This window comes from Fragaria vesca, linkage group LG5 (assembly GCF_000184155.1).
Source record: "Fragaria vesca subsp. vesca linkage group LG5, FraVesHawaii_1.0, whole genome shotgun sequence".
Taxonomy (NCBI): Eukaryota; Viridiplantae; Streptophyta; class Magnoliopsida; order Rosales; family Rosaceae; genus Fragaria; species Fragaria vesca.
The window spans coordinates 1,951,155-1,961,316 of NC_020495.1; the positions used below are offsets into that span (position 1 = coordinate 1,951,155).

Below are 10,162 nucleotides of genomic sequence, written 5' to 3' on the forward strand. Positions count from 1 at the left end.
GGAGGATCCAAGTCCTAGTTTTTAATTTCTACTGTATTGCCACTATCTTATTCTTTTATTCGTTTTGTGAATTGAAGCATATGTATTTGTTGTGTGAGTTATATAAACGAGTATGGTGTTTAGTAATCTTAATCAATGTTCAACAAATTAAGACCATAAACCCAACCAAAAATAATTAAAACAAACAGAACGAAATCATTCCAATAGAGCTAACAAATTGACGACTCATACCTTGGCGGTGTCGACATCACCGTTTCTGTTTCAAACCCTAGCTCCACCTCCCCTGACGGCTTCGACATCGTCGTTTCTGTTTCAAACACTCAGGTATGTATACACACTTCTCCGTTGGGTCTATTTGGGCCTCTCTTTCCAGTTTGGGCCTTCGGGTGCAGCACAAATAATATGTTACGGGAAATTAGATGAAAGGAAATGTCAGGGTTAAGGCTTAATTGCTTTGTTCACTAAAGTTTTAAGTATTTGGAGCCAGATGACTTGGATAGGTGAATCCGTGAATGTATAGGTAGATCTCTGTGGTCTGTGGATTAATGAAAGGAAGGCAAAAGTGATTGATATGACTTGCTACATGTATGTTTTAAGCTAACACTGCCCAAATAGAAGAGCTATTGAAATCACCTCAAACATTGTTGTTGTGAAGAAACAAAGGCAACGAGGAATGTATCTCATGTATCTTGGGTGAGAGAGATGCTCCACAAAAAGCGGAGCGAGAATACCAAAACCTAGGGTTTTGGCGTTTGGCGGCGGAGAACTCTGACTGCGGGCTTTGTGACGGCATCTCAACTCGGCGAGGCGCGAGGCGCTCAGACCTGTACGTGGACTGGATGAGGCAGTCTTGGTTACAGCGAATAGAGGCAGATGGTTTTTGGTTCTCGTTGGCGTCTGAGACGGTGGAGTTCGACTGCAGGTTTTGGGAGCACCGTCCTTGGAGGAGGTGGTGTACAGGAATCTGACTGACAGAGGTGAAGCTATTCCGATCTATTCTTCTTATCGGGGTTGATTGGGAGCGTGGGTAGCAGCGGCGGCTGACGGCAAGGATCATGGGTTTCAAGGCGGCTAAGCCACCGGACTGAATCTGGGGCAGGAGGCTCCTCCGACGACCTAGTCTCCAGCCTGATCTGGGAGAGATGAAGAACTAGTTTGGGCCTGGGTCTTAGTTTGCTGGGCTGCATGTCACAGCCTGGTGGGTTGAGCCTTTGGACCTCCACTTCTTCTCTTCTCTTTTCATTTAGGTTTGGGCTTGAGACTAGTTTGATAGATGGGCCGATAGATCCCTACATAACCCTATTGAAGAGTCTATCCCCTTTTTTTATGGAAAGGTACACCGTACACCGAAATGGTCTCAGGCATCAATTCATTGAGTTGGAGTACTTTGGTTTAGTTATGTAGGTTATTGATTTCTAGGCTAAAATAAGTCCAATTTTGGACATTAGGCTTTTTTAGTTTTTTGGTAGAGTTTGGAGTTTTTCTTTTGTTTTGTAGACATGTTTCTAACATGAATATGTGCATCGCATTGTAGTATGGAGTTTGTTCCTCGGACACTCTCCTAACTTGACCTAGTACGGTCGTATGATTAAAATCAAAGGAGCTTGACTCTATTTTCCCTCAAAAAAAAGAAAAAGAAATCACCTTAAACTGTTGAATAGAAAAAAAAAAAAGAAAAAGAAAAAGACTGCAGAAGTGCTTGTTTTGCCATATGCTTCTAAGCTCAGCAGTAGGAAGTCTTCAAGTAACATTAGCATATCAATTTTCATGTCACAGACGTAGCCTGACAATAAGATAATCCATCAATACATACGCAATAGGAGTGGTCTATTAAGTGAAGGCATCAGAGAAACAATATAGTACAACAACAGATACAAATGTTACTCAAAAACAACGAAATGAAACATGATACAAATAATCAAAGAATTAAGAGCTACTCCCAAAACCACACCTAAGGTCTGGCCTAATCTCAATCTACAATTCTCCATCATCAAATTTACAGGCGCTATATACAAAGTGCCAGAATTCCGCGCTCTTCTGCTGATCATTTGCATTCCAAAGCTTGAATTGTCTTTGTGGACAAATCAAGTTTCATAGTGCAGTTCATTGTGGCGGATTTCTTCTTTTTCATTATAAGCATCAGCTCAACTTTTCCAGTCAATTTAGCTTCGCTGGTCAACGTTAGTACTCCACTGCTCAATTCACTTCCAAGATTAGAAGTGCTTGGAATTTCATTGGAATTCAAACTCACCTCAGCATTAATCTTTTTGGTGGAACGCATTCCAGCCTTGCTCTTTGGAAAGGAAACTTGCCCCACTGCTACACCTTGGTACATGAACGTTGCAGTGCCTGCATCAAACTTATAGGGACCCCAATTTGTGTTCTTGATCCTGATTTGGGTTGCAAAGGTTGTGTCGAATGATGGAGAGGTAGGGACAAAGTTGAGGTTTTGGACATTGGTGGCGCCCAATCTCACCTTAGGGGTCTTCACTTTCATGACAGTGAGACCAAATACAGTCATGACTATGATCTGGAACCCAATGAAAATGCCAATATATGTAAACAACTTGATCCTCTTCTGGCGTTTGAGCTCTTCCTCGGATTGGAAGGTCGGCAGTTGCTCATCTTTTTTTGTAGCGTAACCCTTCACTGATGCCAATGCATGTTTGAACTTTTCAGCCATCTTTAATGTTCTCTTTTTTTCTGTTTAGCTCTCAAAAATATGAACTGTGCTTGTGTTTGGCTTCCTCCTGCTAGGTTATCGAGGTATTTATAGTTTTCCATTGATGGAGTTTAGAGGAGATGATGATGCGAGCTTCCTACCTTCCAGGAAATACTGAAATGTAGCCAAGCGCGCGTAATCTGGAATCTGTGACTTTGTAGTCTTCTAGATGATGTGCTCAGTTTTGGTGCTTTCGGTAAGATGAAGTCTTTAGGCTTACATTGCTCACAAAGAAAAGGAAAGATGTCTTAATTAAGCAGACTTAGAGATCCTTGTTTATGACGTAAAAGGTCATAATGCAGTCATGGCCTTCTATTATTCTAAACTTCGTTTACCATTACATTATGACATATGAGCAGAACACCAAAGGAGTCCTCATTCATCATCTAGAAGTCAATAATTCCCACCTCAGACACGTTTGCTGTCTGAAATTATATTCTTCCAGCGAGTTTATTCCCCTAATAATTTAATTTAACTGTGCATACTCCAACCACTATAGTCTCTATATATACATACACTACTCTTCTATCATTTCCACACAAACAACTATCTTCACTTCCTAGTTTCATCCTAGAAACACAAAACTGAAACAGAGGAAAAACAGAGAAGTTTTCTTTTTATTCGACATCAGAAACCAAAAGAGATCGAGATGGCTGAGAAGACACACCAAGGTTATCCCCCGGCGCAAGCAAACGGTTACACAAGAAGCGATGGAGAATCTTTGGTGTCCGAAGATGAGCTCAAGCGCAAGAAGAGAATTAAGTGTTTTGCTTACATTGGTATTTTCATTGTGTTCCAGATGGCCATCGGGGCTGTGTTTGGTCTCACTGTGCTGAAAGTTAAGACCCCCAAGGCCAGGTTGGGGGAAATCAGTGTCCAAAGCCTCACATCTGTCCCTGCAACACCTTCATTCGACACAAAGTTCACAACACAGATAAGGATCAAGAACACAAACTGGGGTCCTTACAAGTTTGATGCAGGAACTGCGACGTTCCTGTACCAAGGCGCTGCTATTGGGAAAGTCGATATTCCCAAGAGCAAGGCAGGAATGCGTTCTACCAAGAAGATCAATGTCGAGGTGAGTTTGAATGCTGATGCATTGCCAAGCAGTTCCAAACTGGGAAGTGAATTAAGCAGTGGGGTGTTGACACTGACCAGCCAAGTTCAGTTGAAAGGCAAAGTCGAATTGATGCTCATAATGAAGAAAAACAAGAATGCTTCAATGGACTGCACCATAGTATTTGATTTGTCATCAAAGAAAGTCAAGAGCTTACAATGCAAATGATCAGATAAAGCTAAACAGTGAGTGATGGAGGGTGGGAGCTAGGCTGCATCTACCACATGGATTGCTGGAGGATCCAAGTCCTAGTTCTTAATTTTCTATTGTATTGCTACTTTTTAATTCATTTATTCGTTTTGTGAATTGAAGCATATGTATTTGTTGTGGAGTTATATAAACAAGTATGGTATTTATTAATTTCTTAACCACTGAGGTTGCTGTTTTTTGTTCCTTTCTTATTTATCTGATTCTGATCGAATATAGGAGGTATGTAGATAAAGAAATAAAGAATACAGAAACAGATGAATACACTATATACAGAGCAGAAACAGAACAAATAATTGGGCATATAAAATTTATGGATTTGGATCCTCTCTTTCGAATGTGCATTATTACGATTGTAACACCATACATCCAGAAAACATATAAACTCATTCTTTCTCATGTTGATGCACATAATCGAATGAAATCCAAGTTTGAAACAAATGATGCTTAATCTATGCAAAAGTAAGAACACCCTGTTGATTTCATCCTCAATTTTTCATCATCATTTGCTTGCTCTTATCCACCATCAAAGGTTGCAGAGCGAGTTGTTTAACCCTCTATACAGGCAAGTCTTCTCTGCCTTGAGAAATTAGGGATTCTGTTTAGGTTTTTTGTGCCTCCCTTGCTTAACCAAAAGCCTAATTTCTGTTACTTTCCAACACTCCTCTCTGTTACTTTCCAATAAGAAAGACAGCCAAACTGTTCTAATAATAAAATGTACAAGCACACATGCTACATGCTATCATATTTATGTCCACCTGCAAATAAATGGAGTCACAGAGTTGGTTGCATGTCAAATTATTAAGTGTAACTGTATATGAATCCTAATACGTCTAATGCTTTCTAAACCACAATACTGTTGGGAGTTAAACTAAAATTAAGTGTAGGAGTTGGATAATAGTAGTGCATTTTGCGTCTCTCAAAAGCGTTCTTTAGAAACTCGGTACACGAGCTTAAATTGTACATTTCTAATAACATGCGTGTGTGCTAGAAACGTTTAACTAAATTTCTCCGTTAAAATGTGTTGTGTCACGGACTCACATCTATAACTTCACAAATATCCAACAAACATTAATGTACGGAGACAACCAATTAACAAATTGAACAACTGTATAGTGTATAGCCAGTGGCCACCATAGAAGATGCTTCTCTTCTCATCAGCACCCTATTCTTGACCAAGTAGAGCCCCGTTTGGATGATTATCATATAAGCAAATTGTGTATCACTCTACTTCTAGATTAAGATTGTCAACAAAATAAGACCCAGTACTCTCAAGTCGATAAAAGAAAGAAAAATTTACACATGCTACATTCCCTTTTATATATTTCAGTTGAAAATTTCCATCTAGAAGAATATCAAGTCAAACACTTGCAGCCACCGTTTCCTCAAACACATTGAACAAAACACTATAAATATATCTTCTTGCTCAGTTCAGTTTCCACAAACAATATAACTTGCTCAGTTCATATTCATAGTTTTAATTTTTAAAGCAGCAGAGAGAGAAAGAGATTACATTTTCTTTTCAAATTTCCAAGGAAGATCAGAAAAATGGCCGAGAAGAACCAGCAGGCGTATTCATCAGCAAATGGCTACACCAGAAGTACGGACCAAGAATCCTCCCCCTTCCAATCCGACGAGGAGCTCAAGCGCCAGAAAAGAATCAAACTGTTCACCTACATTGGTATTTTCATTGTCTTTCAAATCGTAGTGATGACTGTATTTGGTCTCACTGTGATGAAAGTTAAGACTCCGAAAGCCAGATGGGGAGAAATCACTGTCAAAACCCTCAATTCTGTCCCTGCAGCGCCTTCTTTCGACACAACCTTTGAAACCCAGATAAGGATCAAGAACACAAACTGGGGTCCTTACAAGTTTGATGCAGGCACTGCCACATTTTTGTACCAAGGTGTGACTATTGGGAAAGTTGATATTCCTAAGAGCAAGGCCGGAATGCGTTCCACCAAGAAAATCGATGTTGAGGTGAGTTTGAATACTAATGCATTACCAACCAGTTCCGCTCTTGGAAGTGAATTGAGCAGCGGGGTGTTGACGCTGACCAGCCAAGTTCAAATGAAAGGCAAAGTTGAGCTGATGATGATAATGAAGAAAAATAAGAATGCCTCCATGGACTGCACAATAGCATTTGATTTGTCATCGAAGACTGTCAAAACCCTACAATGCAAGTGATCATCATCCGTCAGACAAGTAAATACAGGAGGCCGGAGCGATTTACGCTGTATCTTCAGATAGCAGATGATCGAAGACTAGTTGATTTGCATTCTTTTATAGTTTTATTCATGATTTCGTGTGATGCTTGGATCAATTAAGTTGTTGCCGGATTGATTATAGTGATATGTTTTCTGAGTTTCTAAGTACTGGGGCCTCTGTTTTTCATTCTCTTATCTGATTGAATATAGATACTGCAAGAATATCTGGCTACTTGCATAAGAGCCTGTTAGAATGATAACAAAATGCAAATAGCTGGCTTCTTTGTCATGCTCAGTCACCTAACGTAAACTATCTTCATACTGACTCATTTCTCCACTGTTTCACAACTTTAAGGCAATTTTTTTTTTTTTTTCTTCAAACTAGTCGACAATCGAATGATTAACACTCGAGGGCTTGAGGGGCAGCCGAGAAGCTGTGGAGACGGCAAACTCGCCGGATAAAATGGAACACACATCTTGCAAACATTCAATACATCATTTGGCTTGCTTATTCAAAGTCCATGTAAACAACTAAACATGTTATTCGATGACCTTTTGATAACTTCAGACTTCAGATTCAATACTACTCGTGATAAAATCCCTATCTATGGCCGGCGCAAACCCAATGAAGTCACTAGAAGCACTGAAATGATATCACGGGTAGGCCTTTTCTAACCACATTCAATCCTTATTATCTAATGCCAATAAAATACAACTTATATATGCTTGTATCTCATGCTTGTATCCATGACTAACTATCACCAGAAAATGGAGTAGAAACGGACAAGAAGTTACAAGATGCTTTAGCCAGCAAACAATAACAAATTGCCAAAAAAAAATGACCGTGTAAAGCCACCAATTCCATTCAAGAAATTCCAGCCTTCTTTTCTTGACTAGTCTCTAGTCAACTACAAGAGTGCAAATCACATCACGCGTTGTATAATACAACATATCAACTCCTTCAGATTATTTCAACATGATACCAAACTTCATTTTATGTCATATTAGCTTGAAAAAGAGCTTGATGTGTATGTATCAAGGTTAAAAAATAAACGTGTTAAGATGAAGGTTCTAAATGCGTGGAAAACAAAAGCTTTTCTTTGAAAGCTTGTAAGAAGATTAGAGTGATGGACTGATGGCAGAGAGCAGAATATAAAACTTACATAAGAGAACAGAGTATTTACAGAGTAAGGACAGCGCATGAAAAGATTAAGAAACAGAGTAAGAACAGGGGAATGGAATTCTAAACATACTATCATCAAATTAATATGAATATTTCAAACATCATGTATAAAGCTTTACAACAAATCCCAGTGTCACAAGGAAAAATAATGAATGAAAAAATTAACAAATCAAGAACTAGCTAGTATCATCATTTGCATTGTAAACTTTGGACGGTCTTTGTGGACAGATCGATTGCCATGGTACAGTCCATCGTAGCAGATTTCTTTTTCTTCATTATGAGCATCAACTCCACCTTTCCAGTCAATTTGGCTTGGCTAGTCAGCGTCACCACCCCACTGCTCAATTCACTGCCAAGAGTAGAACTTCCGGTCAATGCATCCGAGTTCAAACTCACCTCCACATTGATCTTCTTGGTGGAACGCATTCCAGCTTTGCTCTTAGGTACTGACACTGTCCCAACAGGCACGCCTTGGTACATGAATGTTATGGTGCCTGCATCAAATTTATAAGGACCCCAGTTGGTGTTTTTCACCCTGATTTGGGTGTTGAATGTTGTGTCAAACGAAGGCGTGGATGCTGCTGCGTTCAAGTTTGTGATGCTGATTTCGCCCAATCTCACCTTGGGGGTCTTGACTTTCATCACAGTGAGACCAAACACGGTCATCACTATGATCTGAAAAACAATGAAGATACCAATGTAGGTAAACAACTTGATTCTCTTCTGGCGTTTGAGCTCCGCATCGGTTTGCAAAGTTGCAGATTCTTCATCCTTCCTGGTGTAGCCTTTCACCGATGCAACAGCTTGTTTGATCTTCTCAGCCATTTTCTTTAGTGACTTGGATTTTCTTAGACTGTGTTTTCTCTCTTTCTACTGAAACTTTCTTTTAGCGAGTGTTGCTTGTGGGAATGTTAGCTTCAGCTGCGCTGATATATATAGTTAACCGCCTCCGAGTTCAAGTATGCTTCCAGGATATGCTGAAGTGTAACGCGCGTAGTATAGAGTAGCTGATAAGTCTTCTGCTCTTCTAGAACGCATTCCTTGAGGAGTTGAAGTTTAGGTTTCTGCTGCAAGACAAAGTCTTTGTTAGCTTAAACAAAATATGGATCAAATTTAAATAAAAAGATACTAAATATAAATTTCTTTTATTCTTTACTTCGTTTTTTCTTTTCTTTTTGTCTCATGAGTTTAAAACGAGGGAATGGTCAATGCAGGCATGAATTTAATATCCAGGTGAACTTATGTTCTCACTTGTTGTAGGAAAAAGGCTAAAACGACCTCATCATCAAAGTCATCGATCATCTAGAAGATAATTGCTAATTAATCAACAGATTTGGACGCGTTTTGTGTCTAAAATGAAATACAACTTCCAGGAAACTCATTCGCCTAATTAACTTGTTGAAATTGTCCAAATCTCCAAAGCCTATATATACACACAGACTTCTACGTTCCATTTCATCATCATCACAAACCAGTTCCTTCATTTCCTATAGTTCCATCATCATCACAAAACAAACCCACAACACTAGCTACTTCTTTCAGTTCCTTTTCGTTTGCATCAGAAAATTAAGCAAAACAAACATGGCTGAGAAGACACACCAGGCTTATCCTTTGGCTCCGGCAAACGGTTACACAAGAAGCGATGGAGAGTCTTTGTCCGAGGACGAGCTCAAGCGCAAGAAGAGAATCAAGTGCTTTGCGTATATTGGTATTTTCATTGTGTTCCAGATGGCCGTCGGGGCTGTGTTTGGTCTCACTGTGCTCAAAGTGAAGACCCCCAAGGTGAGACTCGACACAACAAGCACCCTCTCAGGCGTCACCTCTTCCAGCTCAACCTTCAACACCCAGATCAGGGTCAAGAACACCAACTGGGGTCCTTACAAGTTCGACGAAGGGGTCGTGACATTCAAGTACCAAGGTACACCTGTTGGGACATTCACTGTACCAAAGGGCAAGGCCGGGATGCGTGGCACCAAGAAGATCAATGCGATTGTGAGCTTGAACACCGCTGCATTGAACAGCTCTGGCGAGTTGACGCTGACCAGCGAAGCGAAGTTAACCGGGAAGGTGACGTTGATGTTCATCATGAAGAAGAAGAAGTCTGCGAGTATGAACTGCACCATTCAAATTGATGTGTCTGGACAGACAGTCAAGAGTGTAGTATGCAAGTGATATACTAGAAAACTGAGACACGCTATAGCTCTGTACTAGGTGATGCCCGCGCGTTGCCGCGGTTTGCAATGCCGGATATTAACTACCGCAACTGCTTCTGTTTTGTTCAATATTGTTGTTGTTTGATATGCCGATAGAATGCAGCAATATCACATAGGTGATGGACAAACTGCACTGACTTGGACAGTGATAAAAACCTGAAAATATTGCGAGTACATGGTGAGTACATTGACTACCATGTCCATCTCAATATTGTGATTTTCTAGCATTATAAGTGGAAATAACAGTTTGCAATTGTAAGATATATAAATTGGTACGGAAGGACATTTTTTTAGCAAGACACGAACCAATTTTTCATATGTACATGGGACATCATAGTAGGTGCCATTAACATTAAGCTTGCGTGTGCAATTCAAACGCGCGGGCATCACCTTCACCGAACAAAATCATTCAAAACCATCATATCACACAGTCAACAGTCATTTCTTTGTCAAACGTGTACCAATGTTGCTCCAATGAAATTCACCGTCACATCACTAACGCCCTTTGCATTT

General features: G+C 40.0%; 2 protein-coding genes across 2 annotated transcripts in view; one reads left to right on the forward strand and one right to left on the reverse strand.

The window, feature by feature from the left end:
• Positions 1-2,044: 2,044 nt before the first annotated feature.
• On the reverse strand, positions 2,045-2,683 carry LOC101295630. The gene has a single exon (XM_004300780.1). It carries the CDS (start codon positions 2,681-2,683, stop codon positions 2,045-2,047), a length of 639 nt encoding a protein of 212 aa, XP_004300828.1.
• Positions 2,684-5,281: 2,598 nt separating this feature from the next.
• The window catches only part of LOC101294558, an 11,435-nt gene continuing 6,554 nt past the window's right edge, over positions 5,282-10,162 (forward strand). The window contains exon 1 of the mRNA XM_004298793.1: positions 5,282-5,990. Within this exon, the coding sequence (XP_004298841.1) occupies positions 5,595-5,990 (396 nt within the window). The 5' untranslated portion in view covers positions 5,282-5,594. The remainder of the gene's footprint in view (positions 5,991-10,162) is intronic.

What these genes read in the sequence shown, in the direction of transcription:
- LOC101295630 (XM_004300780.1), bottom strand. Translation starts at nt 2,683, where the DNA reads ATGGCTGAAAAGTTCAAACATGCATTGGCATCAGTGAAGGGTTACGCT.